General features: G+C 33.7%; 1 protein-coding gene across 2 annotated transcripts in view; it reads right to left on the bottom strand.

Annotated features, from left to right (window-relative positions):
• LOC130899596 (neurogenic locus Notch protein) overlaps nt 1–21,344 on the bottom strand; it is a 262,147-nt gene extending 240,803 nt beyond the window's left edge. For both annotated transcript variants that reach the window (XM_057809656.1, XM_057809657.1), the window contains exon 1: nt 21,049–21,344. In XM_057809656.1, the coding sequence (XP_057665639.1) occupies nt 21,049–21,136 (88 nt within the window). In that variant the 5' untranslated portion in view covers nt 21,137–21,344. The remainder of the gene's footprint in view (nt 1–21,048) is intronic.
• Nucleotides 21,345–21,552: the final 208 nt, after the last annotated feature.

Below are 21,552 nucleotides of genomic sequence, written 5' to 3'. Positions count from 1 at the left end.
TTGTTGGAAGTCTAGGAACGTTTCTAATGTGCCTATACTGGGGCCAGTTGAACGTTTTTGCCCAAATTTGAAACGAAACGTGTATCCTGAAGGTTGGGAAGCAACGACAAAAACAAAAATTAAGAAAGCGAGTCGACGGGGTACTGATCCACTTTAGTCCGGTCGTTATAGTGGGTTGACCTCTGAAAATCGACATACCTAATATATTACCACGTAAAAACTTGTATTTTGGCATCCAAATTTACTTAATATTTGAATATATTACAGACGAAGCCACGTTTTGATTCAGTGGTACAAATGTCACTACTAGGTTTGGTTAAACCCCCACTGGATTCACACAAAACACACCCAGCGTCCGCAAAAAGATAATGCTTGGGTAGGAATCGTCAATGGAAAATTTAGTGGCTCTTATTCCCTTCGCAAAAATTTGGATCCCAGTATTTGGTTTCGGTTATCTGAATGTTCTAAATCGTATGAAGGGAGGTGAATAGAAAGACGTGGATTGTCACCTAGGTGACCTGATCTTATCCCTATTCAATTTTTCCTTTGGGTACATTAGAAAAGTCAGGTCTTGTTAACCGATAGAATAATTTGGATTTAAGGGAATGATTTAGATATAAAATGACTCGTAGAATTTCGCAAATGATCGAAAAATCTGTAAATCTGTAAAGAGATAGTGGGTTGACATACCCAGTATATTACTATGTAAAAAACTTGTATTTTGGCATTCCAAAACTATTCTCAAAACACACATATAATTAGATGGTCGTAAATTTTAAAATCAGGGATCAAAGGTTACAAAAATCGTTTTTTTTTAAATATCTCGTTTTCTATGGGTTTTACGCTATTTTCTAAATAAAATTGGTATGACGCTAATTGTAACATCGATACTGACAACACTTATTTTATGAAAACAATTAAAAAATTCATACAAACAGATGTTCCCATTAGATAACTAATTTTCAATCCCTTCAATTATACAGTTTAATTCGTTTATATTAATGCTTTCAGTTTTTTTTATTGTTTGGACGTTTTTTAAATTTTGTGCATTATTTTATCATGACTCTGTATAGAAAATCTGTGGTGGACAATGAAAGAGTAAGAAAATGAGTTACAAAGTTGAAAAAAGGCTTGATAACCCCTTCAAAGCTTCGGCTGGGATGTTTTTGGCCAACTTCCGTACGTTCCATACGTCAAAATTCTACGAACAGTGAATCACATTATGATTTTAGTGTAAAAATGGTGGATATTTATTCCAAAAATGTCTTTGCTGTTCACGTATTGGTTCTTCATTCGTTCCAAAACGTAACTTCCTTTACGAATATACCTCGTATTTCCATTGAAAAGTCCATAGTTTTATTGTCTTACTAAATAATAAAGTAAAATATTTATTTTTGATACAGAATTGATGTTTTAAATCAAATATTTCAATAGAAAAATATGTTTATCATCCTCGTGAACATCTCTAAACATTTTTATCAATATTGTGGTTCGAATTAATGAAACTGCTCCTTGTTTTTACTATAGTTTATGTTAGTTTAAACAAACTAGTTAAGCTAATACGGACGCCAACTGTCTAAAAACGAATTTAAAAGAATTATTCAAATTAAAATTAATTGCTTTTTCTATTTAGATGGAAATGACATAATAAACGAATCCAGTACTTTTTGGTACAGAGTTTATACAAGGGTTTAGCTCCTGACCCATTTATAAATCAACTTGTGTCGATCAATGCGCAATTTGTCTTTAAATAACTTGATCCAATGGAAACTCTTCAACAATTTGGTGACTAATTTATACTCTGCAATAATTGGTAATCTTGAACAAACGAATATGCAGTTGGAGCATCCACAATCGCTACCCCACACAAAAATATTTAATTTATAGCTAGAATTGATATCTTCTAAATTTTTAGGAAGGCTGAAAAGTTCGTAGTCTGACAACTAGTATTAAATCCATATGATTTTAAGTTAACGCCAGCCTTCAAAAGACATGTGTAACAGTTTGACAGCTGTCTTACTATTAATTTGGGAGTTATGGCATTCTGAGTGAAGCATTTTGAAAAAAAAAGATATAAAGCAGTTTCATGTCTTAAAAAAGCATTTCTTTTTGGCAAAAAAGTACTATTAAAGCCTACGTTTGGTCGAGAAACATTTTGCAGACTTCGCCCCAGGAAAATCAGTTATTGAGAAGTGGTTAGCTAAGTTTAAAACGCTGTCACTGACGAAAACATCATAAAAGTCGATAAAATAATTACTTATAACCGCAAAGTGAAGCTGATGGACATAGCTGAGACTCTAAAGAGATCAAAGCAACGAGTTGGACATATCGTGAATTAATATTTAAAGCTCTGTTCATAATGGGCACCGCGCAAGCTCAGAATCGACCGAAAACAGCAAAAAAATTGATGATTCTGCGCGGTGTTTTTGCTGTTCAATCGTAATAAAACCAAAAATGTAACAATGGATGGAACATGGCTCTACTATTTCACATCGGAGACAAATCGAGAGTCAGCACGTGATGAACCAGGTAGATCTCCAACTAGATGGGTAGACCAAACAAAACCCTTAATAAATATGAGACTGCATCATACCGAAAAGATTGCACGTGCTAAGTAAGCATAGAAACAATTACTGAATCAAATATAAATGGTGTCACTTCATCCTTTGGAGGATAATGGAAAGAGGAGGAGGAGTTTAGGAATTCCAGCCTGTCAATCAGCTTTATAGTCTGTCTTCATGATCTCAAATTGTATCTATAGGTCCAAAGATCGAATGAAATCCATATTATAATGGATAAATTGAACAGTGTTTGCGCTTCAACGCTTTGAATTGAGAGAAGAAGTCCAATTGAGCGTCTTTAGATTTCTTATTGTGGGAATACCACTCCAGCAGAATATCTCGTAGAATTGCAGCAGAACACCGATACTAGATTCCGAAAGGATTTGAAAATGTGAAAAAAAAGACTTCTAAAATGGATTGTATCATTATATGAAGGTCATTTCGAACAAATTTGTTCTTCATCTTTTCAAAGTTCCCTTTGTAGTTTGGGTACTTTGACAGTATAATACAGAATCGATCGTTAGTCTTATATAAATTCATGTATTACTTGATGTTGATATAATACAGGGTGTTTCAAGAAAAAACGATGCAATCTTTTAGTTGTAATAAACAGTTATGAGGGTAATATATTATCCCGGCAAACACACAAATTTATTTTCTGTCACCATATGGTTACCTTACAATATAAAAAGTAAATAACATTAAGGTATAGTCAATTTTACAAAATTATCACCTCTAATGTTTTAAATATAAAAGTAAACATTCTCATAGATCATTAAAGACTTCTTCGATGATTTTCACACACGGTAGCGCGTAAACCAAACTAATTCTTCATCTATTTCACTCGTAAATCGTCGACTTTCAACTTGTTGATGCTTGGTTGATTCCAATTTACTGAAGCTGTTGTTCTATACGTATTATTTTCCATAAAAGCGAAAGAAAATATATTTTTTTTTTATTGTTTTTGAGGTTAACTTACCTTAGCAATATATGCAAATAATTATTATGAAAACTAGACAAGTTTAGAGGAATTTATTCGAAGAACGAATTGTTGCTTTGGCAACGTTCATATCGGTCGCAGTTGACGACGCGCATCATCTTTATTACAGTCTTTTGTGTTTATTGTTGCTTTTCAACTTAATTAACATGAAGGTGTTAATTTGGTGCGATTAACTTTATGCTATTTTAAGACTTGGATAAACTTTAATACTCGCGAATATACGCGAATGAATAATTTCTAAATTAGATCGTAGGAAACTGAGTTTAGACTTTAGACCGCTGAACATGATTCAAGATAACGTGCAATGCAATACGCATTCATTAAAAGCATGCGCAGATGAAGTTCAGCTGACTTTCGACAAAAACTTCTTGGTTATCTTATGTGTTATTTTCCTTACGAGTTTTTCAAATGTTTCTTCGTCCTTTCTCAACTAATTTTTGAATGTTTTCTTATCTAATTCTATAGCTATGTTTCCCTTTGATCTATCTAGCCAGAGCCTGGTCTACCATCGCCTGGGTGCTCTTTTGTGCCCATCAGACACCAAAAGCAAGGCAACAGCAGATATGCCGTCGATGCAATATTTTGATCTAGCAAAAATTTGAAAGCAAATTTTTGATAATTGTCTTAAGTAACAAGTATCTGGAGCTTTAAATGATAATCAAACGCACGAGACACGCGATGTAGCCCATGAGTTCTTAGCCAAACAAACAAAGAAAGGTCGCTGTTAAATCTTAAAACTTTGCGAACCAAATAGACCTATAGAAGGGATGTTTAATCCATGTAAAACCACGTTCATGTAAAGCAAAACTATATACACTGGAGCATTATTATGAAACAAGTGCACATCTTGGCTGATTTTGGCGCGTTTTTTTTCGATAATTTTTTAACAAAACTGCCTTAGTAAGTCAAAGTAATATACCGCACTCACGGTTGTATTCTTTTCCTTAAAGACAATCAAAAGAAAAACCTCGCAGTCCCGAAATATTGCTAAGTACTTTTATTTTGGTTCTTTTCGTGACCTTTTTTCCGCTGCTTTCCTTAAAACACTTTATTCGGAATAACTGGTCTGTATTGCAATTTATTTTGTTTTTAAAAGCGTTTTCTTCCACTAATTTAATATTTTCTGGAGTAATCACCATCCCAGAACCACCCGCACGCGGGTCATCTTCTAATTAGACCACACTTGAACCAATTTTATTTGTTGAAAATGAAGAACACAGTTTTGGTTGGTGTTAAACCTTCTTCGGTCAAAAATTTTATAACAGCGCCAAACTCAATTTGAAACAGTGTTCAAAACAACTTGACTAAGTGGTCGTTTCCAGCTCTACTAATTATGATAAAATTGATCGGATCACCTGTGTGAAGCTGACTTGCATAAAAATTTTTCAAAATGCACTCTATCTAGTATATGAAGCCAAGACCTCATGAACCACTACGTACATTGAAGAATGCAACAAATATGGAAAAATTGTGTTCCAATTCTGGAAGATAGGAACGATAGCTTATTCCCTACGAAACAACACACCCAATACCATAAGAAAACAGCATAGAAGAATACCATTAATTAAACGAATACCTAAGACGATTCATTCAGAATCAGCGGTAGATCTTGGCAGGATAAGGATTTGACATAAACAGATCTGAAGAAAACTAAAAAAGGGAAGTCTACGTCTTTTAGAAAGCATTTAAGAATGATGATCTATCAATGTATAAACAATTTGCATATTTCTTTCCATTCAGGTCTAGGTCTTTATTATCTTATCCATTATGAACTACTACACGTTCCTAGGTACTAGAACCCATTTTTCTTATGAATTGTACTTTTCAATTCCGTTTATTCTTCGGACGTATCTATATTAGAGGGGTTAGTTCAACCTCTTCACTACGACGCCGACACCCTCCTATAGTCAGGCTAGTAAAGCTTGCCCGGCTTTGCCTCATTTCAGAAGGTCTAGACGAATGTTCCATGCTTGCGGACCACACCCGGGCGCAAGATCTTCAACATTGCACTGCTGCAACCGACTGAAAATAAATCCATAAATGCATTCTAACGGACAGAGTTTATCGATGAAATAATATTAGAAGTGAAAAGGTTAAAAGGCTGATTCATAAACTTGACGTTGCTGCCGTTAACCTAAAACTTTTGTTATCGTGGTATTTTTCTGCTTTGTTGGTAAAACGATTTTTATAGAAAATAACGAAGAGGAGAGAAGAAGAAGCGAAGCCAAAACACCTCCAAAAACAAACAATTAGAAAGAGAAATAGCGCCAACATCACGCTCGAACGTCAAACGCCAAAATCACGTGAAAAACGCAAGCAGATGTGATTGGCTATTGACTAAAAAATATATAATTTGTTAAAAGTCACCAACGGCAGACTTATCGGCGAACAACGACGTCAAACCGATACTATGAAAGGCAAGTATATGGATATGCCTGTAATGGTGAAGTGTTTAAGATGATAATATGAGATCAGTCACAAATATACCTTTTATTGGAAAAGAAATTATACGTTGGATTTAAAGCGATGAAGTGATAATCTACAGCTGCTTAATTTATTAGATGTAATACAATAAATGAAATGTTTATGAGAATAATTTAAATTCTTTATTTCCTCTCTAAGGTTGTTAATAGCGAGAAAAACATTTAAAATGAAATTCGAGACTGTTATTCTATAGAAACTATATATCATTTTATCTTTTTATATATGAGAGAGTATTAAAACCCAATTTTCTAATATTATTACAGAATAATTGAAATATTTTCTAAAATTTTCATAAATTTAATTAAGCCGATAAAAGTTTTCGGTCATTTATAACCATAAGTTGTACAGAACAATAGGAAAGAGGTTTGGACTGGTCAAAAACCTTTTGTATTAAAGATTACATAACCGATATTTTGTGTATGTAAATGTTTTATTTTAGTACCAAGAATCTCTTCTCGACAAATTCCAGCGAAATTACGATTGTAGATTTTTCTATTTAATAAGGAGATTCAAGTTATGTATTCTCAACAGTTTAGTTCAGTTGCAACTAGCTCCCTCAACATTCCTCAATTTTATTAACTATTTCTGGAATAGTTAGATACAAATAACATTCACATAACTTTTTCTCGGTTTTTTAATTGTTTTTTACTTAAAAAAAATTATTTAAATTAACATATTCACACAACAATAAAACAGTTTTCTGATTATTCGATTCATGCTATTGAAAGCGTAGATCATTTACAACTTTCAAGTCTTAACGAAATTTTCATTGCGAACAATTTGATAAAAATTTAACAGTTTATTTTGTTATTACATCATTTTATATTTTCGTTATAATAACGACGTTTTATCAGTTAAAGACTCTCTCACATGTGTGTCTGTACGTTAGTGAATACTAGACCATAGGAAAACAGCTTGCAGCTGTCTCTGACGTCACTAATTCGTTCTTTTAACCAGTGGCATGGAACAGTATGTGAGGGGCGATATTAAATAAGACACAGAATTTTATTAGAATATCTTTTCCTTGTACTAGACTTCGGTTTTTCGACCAATATTTTCTTAAATAATCTATTTACAGAGGATGAAATAACAAAAAGTTTACGTTGAAATCAAACCTAAAAATACAAACCGACAAAAACAGAAAAACGTCAAATGGTAATCGTTTCCAGAAGCTTCTCAATTTCTACCATTGAATTACTTCGTATTGACTGCCGTATTCTTTCAATCACATCATTTCATGTCGTGGGTCTATTGGTGTAAACGAGATCTCTTATTCAGCCTTACAGACTTCGTAAATTCTAGTCTTAGTTTCCGTTCTAAAATGTTTGTTTCTCCATATTGTATTATTGAGACATCCTGCTGCTCCATTGGCTTTCTGTATTTGTTTTTTTTACTTCTGATTCTACATCTCCATAGCTTGATAGTGTGATGCCTAAGTAGTAAGTTTCCATAACCCCGCCTGCGGGGTTCTTGGGTGGATTGAGTAGCTCAATGACTCTGTTGCCGGTGCCAAGCCCGGAAAAAGAAGGAAGGAGTCTTCAGACCAGGTTAACACCTTATCTGAGGACTTTAAATACATTACAGCTCATAGAACCAAGGTTGTGCCTCTGATAAACAAACATCTAAGTTGGATCTGTAAATCTGGATGGGCAAATAAAAAATCTCACACGTCTTATCCACCTATGAGGGTACGTTTGATCTAAAAAATGTCGGACATTAATAAAAGATCTCGTTTACACCAAAAGACCCACGACAGGAAAAATATAATTGAAAGAATACGACAGGCAGTATTTCAATGGCAGTAATTGAAACTGCTGTCCTATCCACCCGTTAGCGATTGATTTCATGTTTAGAACATGATGGACGACATTTTGAACACCTGAAGTACCATCTAAGTTTGTAATTGTTACATTTGTTACATGGTTTATTTAATGATTTGTTTTCAATTTTACTATACTCAAAATTTGTTATGTCTGGAATGTTATTTGGTAGATTTGGATGCAGCTGGAAATAGTGACTCTCCGATGTTTTGATGAAGTTATTGTCTGATTCTAATAGATTCTTGCGCTTGTTAATTACATCAACTTGACAGAAAAAGTTTAACTACCATTCTAATTTGCAAGTTTCTTTTGTCTCATGATCTACCTTCGCTCAAACCTTTTACTCATACGAGAATAATTAGTGTATGGTTAATTTTTAATTGATACATTAAGATTTCCGTTTCAAAAATCACTTTCTGATTATAAATATTTGTTTGAGACCCTTCGATTGCTTCTAAAACTGATTTTGAGTTTGTCGTTTTGACAACAGTTTAAAATGGATTTATTAGTCATCATAATAAGCAATGCCTTAGAGTAAACTGAAAAAATCTTTGCTATTCTGAATTTTTGACATAATTTAGGTTTGCTTCTGTTTCATTGTCACATTTAGACCCATATGTGAAAATTTTAGTTTTTATCCGAAATCATTCAGTTATTTATATTGGGAATTTCGGTTTATAAGGGGTTGGTGGTTGGCCGAAACATAAAGCTTTTACAACTGTACTTTACCGAGGGTTGCTACTCAAGTTTTGACATAGGAATTGCCGTCGTAAAGTTTGACATTTTTAATGATGAACGTGCCCAGAACGTATTGGCATACGAGTGCTATTTGAGTTGTTTACATACACTTGAAATATTCATCTCTCTCACCGTGTTTCGTTGGTTATCCGTATTCAATAGTGATCGCATTTTGCTACAGGATGAATTACATGGAGGTCGTCCAAAATCGGCTGTTGATGATGCTGTACATAAACTGATATTATAAAATCAGTCATGTGACATACCGTGAGATTGAAGCATACTTGGGCATTACTTGTATTTGCATAGATTCAATATTGCATGAAACTTTGGCTGGCAAAAAGATTTTTTCGCGTTAGATTCCGCATAATTTGACAATCGCTCAAAAAAAATCTTGTCTTGTACCACGAATAATAGATGTATGCATATAAATCCGACACTAAACAACAATCGACTGCATGGATCTTTCAAGACAAGCCAAATCCTACCAAAGTTGTTAACGCACGAAGCACTTCAAATTAATTGGTCGCCTGTTATTTCAGAATGAGCATTTGTTTGCCAAAAGAATCAGAGGAAAAAGAGTTCTCACACAGTTCAAACCAAAAAGTTTTTGAACAATCAAAAGATCGAATTGATAGATTGTCCTCTCCACCGTACAGTCCTTGTTTGGCACCCGATGATTTCTTTTTATTATTGGAGTAAAGAAAATAAATTGAAAAATCAACGTTTTTCTACACCTGAAGAAGTGGAATGGACAAATGGGTTCAAACACATGCAAAAGTGTTTTGGTTTTTAAAACTATGAAGTCATATCCAATTATAAATATGTGTTTTAATTTGTCAATCTCAAAACTTAAGGGAATTTAGGATTATTTAAGATCATAATTGGTATTAATAAAGGTCTCTGTCACGGAAGGGGATAATTTTATTCTCCAGGAAGTTACCTACTGTAAGATTACAAATATTTATAAAGACAATTTCCTTATTAAATGCTCTTCGTAACTCAATCTTGGCTTGTTTGTTGGTTTTTCCACGTGAAAAATACCATTTAAACACCCTCAAAATTCTTTATGCAACAAAAATAATATTATTATTAGGCAAATTCATGATATCAGAAACTAATAATGTAATGATCGAACCGAAAATACTGTTTTTCTTTTAAGCCAACGTCACACGTATATCATTGATAGTTATTTATGCAACAAGTGCAAAAAGTAAGTGTTTATTTCACGCGACAACACGTCGAGTGCAATAAACATTTTTTGTATGAGTTGCATACTATATTTTTTTCCACGTTCATGAAAACAAAATTAGTTTTTGACTGACATTTCTAGAGCTGCAAAGCCGCATTAACCAAATCATAGTAGCCGTGATCACGGATGTTTGAGGCATTTACGTTTGTGTTTATAAATTGTAATTATTTGGCATTTTTTAAGAAAATGCATTTTCTAGCAATTTCGTAATCCAGTACATAGTAAATATAATTGATAATTACATAAAATCCGAATTCTTTGAAACTAAAGGACTGAATATTTCGTTCATTTGAATGATGTTTATGTTTGTCTTGATCACAAACCTCTGTACTAAAATGACAGATGAGTGCCATAAATATTTATTGCACTAGTGCAATAAAGATCCACTTTTTTCAGCAAATATAGTTCAATAAAGTTGTTTGATTATACTTTTTTTTGTTTTATTCGATGTATCTGTTTATCATTTGTGTTCATAATCAATATTCCAGCTTATTATTGTTTACTCCTGCTTCATTTATCATTAATTTTGTGTATTGAGTTGTAATTATTTACTCCTTTTGTTAAACCATTGTTCCCATGATAAACTTCGTTATTGTTTTGAGGTTATATATCATAAAAATATATATTTAACATAGTTTTATCTATAATATTATCATAAATAATAATAAATAATAACAATAACCTCAAAAACAGATAATTTTTGGTTTCCCGACCGAAGAATATCTCAAAAAATATTTTTCATAATAAATTTTACGTTTTACCCATGGTATTTACATAATCAATTCGAAATACGAGGTCTAGCTATTAAATAACGAGACTGGTTACGAAAAAGGGTTTTATTATAAAAATTATTCTACATTCGATTGCTCCCCTTTAATCTACTCCCCACCCATCGCCACAAACCTTTCCATACGTTTTCCATTGATCGAAGCAGTACTGGAAGCCTTTTTTGGTGAAGGCCTTTAGGAGCTGTGCCGTTTTTTGATTCACCGCTTCCATCGACTCGGTGACGCAAGAGCTTTTGGTCGGGAGTCAGATTTTTTGGCACCAACTTCGCACAGACTTTTGTTATGTGTAATTCCTCTAACAGTTTCTTTATCAGTGTTTACAACAACGGCTCAACATTCGGAAGCTCATTTGACGATCTGCACGCACAATTTGGTTGATTTTGATAACTGTTTCCGGAGCTGAAACAATGACAGGGCTACCTGGGCGCTGGTCATCTTCAGTGCTCTCTCGGTCCTCACTAAAGCGGTTACACCACTAAAAACACGCGCACGAGACAGATTATTGTCCCCACAGCACTCAGTCCGAGTTTTTTCAATTTAAGGAGAAATTTGGGATTGATACGTTGTGTATATTTTTTACTCCACCCGTCTAGGGCGCCCTCTAGGCGCGCAGATTCGTTATTTAATAACCAGACCTAGTATTGAGATATAATTCGTATTTTTTAATGTTTGGAAATTAAATTCATCATTTTTATACCAAATACGAAAACAATCCGGATTTTCATAACGCTGCATCTATCAATTGATACAACATTCAGTTTGTGCTGTTTATCATTTTTTAATATAAACAACCATCATTCAAACCAAGATTAATGTATCTAAATCAACATTATAGAAACTCTCGATTCTCTACTTGTCGTTGTTATGAGTTTTCGACCGTTTTTCAATGACCTAGTGCACTTTTTCATCGGTCAAATGACCGACGATAGTAAATAATGCAGATGCAGCTTCGATTACATCCATTGACACGTAAAAACGACACGAACGTAACTCGTAAAATAAAAACTTATTATGTTTTAAATTGAAATCTTATCCAGAAATAAATTCAGCGATAATAGATTCTAATTTCTCTGGTAAAAGATCTCAAGATGTCAAATAATTGGAAAAAATCCCAATTCATTATTCAAAATGCAAAAATGGGAAAAAGTCTTAAGAACTAACTAAACTAAGATTCTTTCACAAATTTTCAACACTCGTTTGTTATTACTGAATACACTGTTTACACTACACCAACACTCACAATTACACTGCTGACGCGCGTTTCGATAACCAAGTTATCGTCTTCAGGTAATTTACCTTCAGTCTCTGAAGACGTTAACTTGGTTATCGAAACGCGCGTCAGCAGTGTAATTGTGAGTGTTGGTGTAGTGATGGTGTAAGCAGTGTATTAAGTATGAACATCACCAACGGTTCCAGAAATTCTAAATTTGTTATTGGTTCTTTCCCTATACGTTTCTTCCCTTTTCACTGTCGTTCACTGGTGGACTATTTATCCCTCCGTGAACGATAATTTTGAAAATGCGCATGCGATCAGTTCCAAACTTATTCGGAATCAGACCAGCGAACAAAGCTATTTATTACTGAATCGTATCTACTGCGTCAGCCTTGTAAAGGAGCAGCTCCTATATCAGAGCCAACTTTTTCCTATAAAAAAACTTCCTTTATCCTACACAAAAAATTTTCAACGAATCTCTCTTTCTATTGCGTCTTGAATATAAATAGTGGATGACTATATAAGAAATATGGAATAGCAGGAAGGAAAGAAAGGACAAACAATCAGTCATTGGTCATCAGTTAGCCAAGATTAACCACAACAAAATCCGAAAAACAACACGCATATATCCAAAAAAGCCATTGTATAAAATATGATCCCCAACAAGTATCTCAAGCACAATTCAGATTGTTTCAGATCAATGCAAAATCTGTTCTGTTATCTAGGGCCGAAATTTAGAGAATAGAAAGATATTTCAGTAGAATTTTGGAAAAAAAGGATGAGTAATGAACGTCTTTAGAGCTAGACTAGACTAGAAAATAGACGATTACGAAGCGAAAACGCAGATGGGTAGGAAGCCAACAACAAACATCACCATACAAGCATTCAATTATAATACAACAAGCAAAGAGAAGAGGTAGGTATGTACGAATATGTAGAGGAACTATCTGCAATAGATGGGAAGAAGCTACAAAAATAACCAAAAACGCAAGGAGCGCCCTCGTTAATAAAATTGAACGAAGCCCAAATGAGGATAGCGACCTCATCGATTTACAACACCGACAGGCGCCTTTTGCTCCTTGACGATGATGATGAAGATGTAAAAGGTCTAAAGGTAGTCACGTCACGCACTTGTCGGAGCACACGCACGCATCGGACAGATCGAATTATCCGATTGTGATTAAAAACATTGATTCGAATGGATCTGCGCGCACAAATTCGCATCGTACGTATCGGAGATCGGCAATCCCAACGAGAATCCGAGAAGGGGCATCCGTATGGAGAGTCATCATCAATCAGAGCAGGGAATAATGTGTGATATTCTCCATACTCCTGTCTCTTCCGATTGATTTCATGAATCCAAATTGAATACTTTCTAGCCAGATGCAAAAACCAAACCGCAACGACACAAGATGCCGCTCAAACTCACGACTGGTGGGAGACCTCGGAATCAGTAATTTGTGGAGCTTACGTACCCGTGTGCGCAGCCGTCGAAATAAATCCGATCCGTCCGATGACGACGAGTGCGTGACTTTCGTATATTCCTTAAAGTAAAGTAAACTATTTCAAACCCTTAAACTTTGAGCGTAAAAATTCTTAACCCTCTGATAGGGGCATTATTTTTATTTTAACCGAAAGAGAAAGGACGAAAATTCTAACGACGGTAGACTGAAGCATTTAACGAAACGAAACACAAGACTGGTCTCTAAGCGGAGTTATTGTAGGCGAGGGATTTTCAAAAATCTGGAAGACCATGACTAATCGATGATCCAAAGTTAGATGTTTTGCTGTGATAAGAAGACAACTACGAGGTCCCAGAAGTACCTGGTCTGACATAAAGTACATAATCTGCACAACATATGTTTCAAGTTTGAAGACGCCACGTTGTATAGTATAGACCCACCAATATAAAAGCTGAGCTAGATTCTGTTCTGTGTGAGACTGCTCCATCGTTACCAACAATAAATTATTGGGTAGCAGAATTTAAACGAGGTCGTATGACCTTCGAAGACCAGCATCGCAGTGGTGGACTAATTGAGGTGACGATGCTACAAATTTTGAAGTAAATCCACAAAAGGTTACTGGCCAAAATTAATGCATTAAAGTTTGAATCGCTACCTCATGTAACCTTTAGAACAAATTTAGGAAAGAAATAGTATCTTTAGATGAGTCAACGTTTTGTTCGAGTAGTACAGTAAATCGACGCAATTCTCTTGGGAAAACCCCCACTGGATTCAAACAAAACACACCCAGCGCCCCAAGAAATTATGTTTCGGTAGGAGTCGTCAGGGGAAAGTTAACAGCTGCGCGATATTTGGAACATCTTCGTATAGCATTGCCCGATCCACATAATAGGGAAAACTTTAGTTATCTACAAATGATTGGACTAAATCGTGGACAGGTAGCAATTTTTCTTGAGTTTTTTTGGCGTTAATATTATCAAATCGAGTGATTATCACAAGAAATTTGATTCTCTGATAATTGATAACGAGATGAAACGATAATTCCTTAGCCGGGTAGAGTAACGTCTCTAACTATAAGAAATCAGTTGAGAAAGTAGCTGGAGGCTCTACTTTCTGTTGTGAAACATAGAAATTTGGTAGTTCAAAACATATTCTACTCATCTCATAGAGTAAACGCGCCTGACGGAAGGTTAAGCACACTTTGTAAATCAACTCGAAACGCTTTTTTTTATTATTACATCTATTTGAAAAAAAAATATTTCTACGCCTCTGGTATTCTCCCTCTTTCTCTAAATGCAGTGCTATTCACAACCACCAGTGAACGTTCGCTAGAAACTAATAACGTGAGTAAAGAACAGGGAGCACACGCGACTGTATTCAAATACGAACCTTATGGCTATCGTACATAAAGAATATAGTCGAAATAGTTATATGTCACTTTTATGAAAAAGAGAAGACGTTAACGGTTCAGACAGGTGGTGTTTTTAAGTTTGTGTAGACCTTTGATGTTTTGGTTGTATATGTGTTTAAGAGGTTCAATGCTATTCGGGCTGTAGGTAAATTTGAGAGAGTAAAAGTAGGGATGAAAATGGTAGACGTCGAATAAAAATGTCGCACAAATAATATTCACTAATACAGGGTGATAACTTTACATAGTAGTTTCAATAGAAATTTTTTAACCTTTGGTATTTAACACTTACTTATATATACGGAAATATAACCCTGAGATCTCGGGAACCTCCTTATAATTTTCTTTTTTTTGTTACCATAAGGTTTTGAAAACGTTTCAAATTAATTATTCTACAGCTTAGTTGATAATTCCTGGAACCTTTGGCGACATTCATACTGAACACACTCTTTACACCAACACTCGCAATTACACTGTCTGAGGCGAGTTTCGATAACCAAGTTATCGTCTTCAGGGACTGAAGGTTAACTAAAAGCTATTAACTTGACTTACCTGTTTTATACTAAATTTTCCCACCAATAAACCTTCTCCCGCGAAAATTAATTACAACGGGAAAAAACTCCTTGACGGGAATATTCATATTCATTCTTTGACTATTAAAGTATAGAGTTGGCTGTAAGGAATTTTTAAACAATTTTTCATTATTAATATTTATGCAATGATTGTGACTGGCAGTGTAATTGACAATTCCTGATTTTCCGGTCCGTCCATATTTCAAATGAGCTTTATGCTCTTTAAACCGAACAATAACACATCTCTTAGTCTGCCCGATATACTTTCCGTCACATTTTATCCTTAGGATTGCCCAAAAATTGTTTTAATGTATTGTTGGATTTGAAACCCATTCTGCTAAATATTCCTCCCAACCCTATTGTATAAAGAGGATTTATCGTCTTCGGAGACTGAAAGTAAACTGTATTCAGTATTCTACAGCTTATTTAGTTATATCAAAACAAGCTGAAATTAGTTAAATATGTATGGGTAATTTTCATGAAAACTGGGAACTCCTGTCCGGTTTTTAGAATAAACCTAATCGAATTACGATTTTTTTTTCGAAAGGACATAATCAAGGTTAAAAATGTTAGTAGTAACTTTGGGATTGTATATATAGTACTCTGAAAATCGTTCCATCACTATATCCCAATATCCAGATTAGAACGTTGTCTTAAGTTTTTATTAATAAGTTTCCAAAAAATCTATTTGGAACTATGACTTGTCTAGTGTTAATGGCCCTCTAACACATCGGTTTAAACAAAAACGTCGATAAATTGATGGATCATCCGTCCTACAGTCCTTGTTTAACACCCAATGACTTCTTGTTTCAGCAGATCAAAAATAAATTACGAGGTTACGCGTTGGTGCGTTCAAATCCCAATTTCGGAGGTACCTCGATCGGAATTGTTGATGCAAAAGTGTATGGATCTTAATTACTTATGCGCCTTCTCTTCCTTATTTATTTCCAAGAGAGTGAGTTATATTTTCAACTTTGTGTCACCCTGTACAATTGAAGACCTTGTGAGAACAAAGAGATATGACACCAAGAGTTTGTTTTGAGATATTCAAGATTTAAATATTTAACGAAATCCTGAAATCAAGTTTAAATGAATGAGGGGAAAGACATATCATCAAAAACATTTATTATCATTGGATGATATGATATGAGGAAATTCATTTAAATTGGTAAAAATATTAACATTACTGTTGAATTATCTCCATTTTGCTTACAGAATTTTATATTCATCACACTCCATACTATTTATTATGTATAACCCTATAAAATTGGCTGGCCCAATTAAAAAAATAAGGGGCGCAAATCAAATATTAGGTAAATTTATAGTTTTCGAAAAAAAAAATAAAAAAAAGGTCCGCCAGGTTTTGTCCCTTCTGTTTTACATGAGAAGTAAGTGCTAGAAGTGGAGGATCTTGATGACACAGGTTCTTGTTCCAATATAAATGTTCGTATTCAAAATCGATTCCATAATTTGGTTAAGTTAGGCTAATCTGAGCATACTCTTATCTAATTGTCTCAGCAATAATCCAGGATTCAAGTGCTCATTAAATGCAAAAAGAATTTTTTAATCAATTTTTAACTTTCAAAAATTTCTTGAATGACTTCGATGACCTCACTAGAAGTGGTGGATCTTGATGAGACTGGTGCATGTTTCAAAGTCAAATCTTATTTAAAATCGATTTGATTTTGGAACAAACACCCGTCTCATTAAGATCCACCATTTGTAGAAAGCTCATCGAAACAAAAGCGATTCAAGGAATTTTTGAAGGTTAAAAATTGAATATGAAATAATCTGTTGCACTTAATGTGAAAGAATCTAAATTTTTCTAAAACTATAAATGCACTTAGTATTTGATTAACGCAACTAATAGCGCCTATGTATGTATATATGGATTTGGGGTCTAGTATACACCATGACCCAAATGATCTCTTGCCACGATACCGGAGAACCCAGGGTTTACAGCTGATCTATCAATCCCACTTCTTTTAAAAAATCTAGAATGTAGGATGACTTTAATTGCCCCTGTCTTCTATTTCATGCGCACCTAGGTGTAGTGCTCTGGAGTTCTGTAGTGGATAGAGGTTTCAACAAAATCTGCACGCCACATTATCTGCTAGTCCTATCGTCTTCAGGTGTTTGTTGAGGCGACAGAGCCTTGATGAGACTCCCGATACATACACCAGATCTACTTTGGTAATAGTTTCCCAAAAAAGTATTTGCCTGTCTCAGCCTAGGTTGTCCCAATAATTGGTTTTGCTCCTATCTACCTTCTTTTCCAGTGCTTTTTCCATTGTTCTATAGCTGATACCATAGAAGGGTTCGGGACTCATGAAGGGCTTGTCTGTCCCCGCTTTGGACAGCTCATCATCACTCCGGTGTCTCCGTAAATCCATTGTAAAATCCAGTTTGGATTCTATGATATTGGAGATTGTTGCAAAATGTTTGGTGTGCTGCTCAGACTTTCAGAGTGTTTGGTTCTAGGTACGTACACTCCTATTCCAGTTCCGTCTGCTTTTTTTGATTCGATAAATATTTTTTTAATTTGTTCAGCCAATTTTATAGGGGTATTTATTATAAAAACGTACCGCGTCGTAAATAAACAAAGAGAAAATGATTAGAAGAAAGTGAAGTGAATAATTGTAATCTTCATAAAATTGAAGACTATTTTTAATGAGTTACGATATGTGTAAATCGAGGCATAGAAATTTTCACATATAATAAAAAACAAACTTCATTTAATGAGACACTCTTTGTAAAAGCAAATAACAGAAAGACATTAACGTGTGAATATAATGATAAATTAAAAATCAAATGGAAATAAAAACAACTCGATATCTTCCATTTTATTCTCTGTTAGATTTATTCTCACAACTTTCTCTGACCCACGAGGCTACAGATGAAGAATCATGGCTCAATGCGCATCAACTATTTCAAACTGTTATTATAGTCGATCATTTATAATTGCAGAAGCTGTTTTTAAAATAAGCAATCAAAAAGTTGTTTATCACAAGATGCCAAATAGAACGTCCTTGTGGATTGGAAATATTGAGTGATAAAATCGAATTTGCGATTGAGACAATTATTGGGGTATTGGTTAGGGGTGTATTCCTAACGAATCCGTAAAGAAACATTAGAATTTTTGTTTAATGGTGCACCTCTCAGTATTCCTAAAATAGTGACACACAATGTGCCATGGAATAGGTAAAATGACTTTTTTAGACGACGCCATTTGTATTCATTTACATACTGAAAGTTGCGTTTTGAGTGTTTCATGAAGTGAAAGTGACAGTTCCGTACCGCAAAACACTTTGGAGTAACTCTAGCCACTTCAATTTTGACAGTTGACAGTTTCACTTCGATGATTTGGCATAACCTTAAATTTTTAATTTTCTGAAATTATTTATTTTATCTAAATTAATGGATAACAATGAATGATGATGAAAAATAAAACATTGCAAATATCATTAAGTACATTATATTGTTCAATAAATAAAATGTGGATCTTGGATCTTTTATGCGTCGTCTAAAAAATGTTGTTGGATTCGTCTGTTGCTCAATTTTCAGACTCGTCCAACAAAGTAGCACTTTCAGTTCTTGGCATACAAATAACTATTGTAAAAGATAAAAAATTCTCGATACAAATTTTTATGTTTTGTGATTTATCCCAGCTTAACAAAAGATAAATTTCAATTTTGAAAAGATCCAAAAAAAACATTATTTTTCCACTATGATTTTCAATTTCCATTGTATTAAGAAATTCACACTTTCTGTCATATCACGGACTCAAAAGAGGAGCTTTTCCAGACCATTTAGAATTTTCTTCCGGGGCAGTTGGCTTCCTTTAAATCAGTTTTTAAATTCACTAGAATTGCTTGAATTACCATCTCACAATTTGCAGTTAAAAGTAGGATCTGTTGTCATCATTTTGCGTAACATTAATGAACCTCGACTGTGAGAAAGGTGATGATTCCAACAGATTTACCATTTGATTTCAAACGTTTACAATTTCAGGTACGCCTGGCTTTACCTACAGTTTCGATTTAGAAGAAACATCAATCCACTCAAAAAAGTCACGCATCTACATTTCTTTGAAGTCGATCCTTGAAGAATTTGCTTCCTCCACTGCCAGTTTGAAGTCACTAAAGTCAAATATCTTACGCATTTTCTATAAACCGAGTTCCAATGGATGGTAAAACGAATCGGCCGATATAAACGTGAAAATATTTTATATCTAGACTTTTTAACTCCATTGCTTCACAGTTTATATATATATATATATATATATATATATATATATATATATATATATATATATATATATATATAAATGAATTGCTGTTCGTTAGTCTCGCTAAAATTCGAGAACGACTTGACCGATTTTGGTCTTGAATTATGGATTTTACATTCGACTTTAAACGTTTACATATTCCGTTACGTCTGGCCTTTGCGATGACCATCAATAAAGCGCAAGGCCAGTCGTTGGAAGTTTGAAAATCCAGCTTGGAGTTTCCCTGTTTCGCGTAAGGAAAACCATTATCTTTGTTTATTTACGCACCACAAAATAGTTTTCCAGAAAGCTTTAAATTGATTCACAGAGTGTATTATAACTGTGTCTGTCTGTCAATATCAAATTGAAACCTTATAAATAGCCAGTATTTTAGGAAAATTCTGCTTTGTAAGCAAGCAATACTATGTGTAATTAATCGAAAATAATAATAAAACTTCATTCATACTAAGCATTTTTTTTATTTAATTTAATAAAAAAATATTTGCTTTTATTTGTTTTGAGTTTATTTTATACTAAAGTTTAGGTCTTTTAATTATCGACTGAGGCAGTACGAAGTCTGCTATTAGCTATTTTATTGATATTTCTGACGATATACCAACAATAATTAGATTTCTGAAACCTGGTTATTTGTAAAAATCGATATAATTAACCAAATATTGAAAACACCGACATGTTTCTAACCTTAGAGAGAGTGTTTATAGTCTATTTTTATAATTGAGAAGCCCTTTACTGTTTCTTCTAGTCATGGGCGAAATAACTAAAGCAGTGAATAAAGAAGGAAAGAAAACACACATAGAATACAACGGATTGAGACCAATTTATATAAACGAACTAATATTCGCTACCATAAACGAAAACCTACAAAATAGAATACAGAAATGGATTAATGAACATACAAAGGAGATAAATAATGAAAATATCAAAAAAAGGATGTCGAAAAACCAAACCACTATCATACCCATAAATGCACTACACTTTTTTTATACCAAATTCTATGACCAAACTTTTATATTTGCAGCTTCATATTTTTTTTTTAAATTAAACAGAAAAAACTTCTACTGTAGTTAAACGATGTAACTAGCGCCCTCTACTTGTAATATTAAATTGAAATCTAAATTAACAATTTTCTAATGACAAATGCATTTTCGAGTAAAAATTTTGAGAATATGAACAAATCAGAAACGAAATCAAATATGCCCTGCAAATTACATTTTAGAATTATTATTCTCAATGAATAACCCTGTATTAAACATGTGACAAAAACAAATATAAATACGAAAAACTCAATAAATTCTGCAAAAAGTTTCATTTGATTTGATGATATAATTCTATTGAGATGAACTTCAGTCTTTATAAGCCACAGAAATACAGTTTCTGAACAAAAATAATCAAACATTTAATATTCTATATAAGTACGATGTAAAATCCACAGGTATTTGAATATTTTGATGTATAACCCACCTGTTGTGTCTCGTACTAAGGCCGAAACTATGGTTAACGTTATAATCCAAAGACACTGGTGGTATTCCTTAGTACAGTTAAACCACATTTTATACTAAAATCCCTCATGGGGCACAAAAAAAATCACTCTCAGTGCACCAATCACTAATATATCTTTCACTTTGCACTTTTTAAACACATGTTTAATTTCAAAATAAGTCTTAAAACAAATAAAATTGTTTATAAAACAGAGAGTATTATCTCATAGTACCGCTCGATACGTACTCTACCGTAGTCAACTCGAGTCTGAGGTTTGAGGGGAGCTTTGACACAGACGCGACAAGATGGCCGACAACGGCCTTATTTTCATACGCCGAGAATCTGACAATACCACTTTATTTTATCCATATATATAACGCTTAAATAAATATTTCGAATATAATACTAATTCCTTATAATTAAAACCAATACTTAATCGTAAAAATTTGAGTTTAATATAATAAATTAATTTATAATATATTAGAC

This window comes from Diorhabda carinulata, chromosome 11 (assembly GCF_026250575.1).
Source record: "Diorhabda carinulata isolate Delta chromosome 11, icDioCari1.1, whole genome shotgun sequence".
Lineage (NCBI taxonomy): Eukaryota > Metazoa > Arthropoda > Insecta > Coleoptera > Chrysomelidae > Diorhabda > Diorhabda carinulata.
Note: the sequence above shows the minus strand (reverse complement) of the source record. Positions and strands in the feature narration are given on the sequence as shown.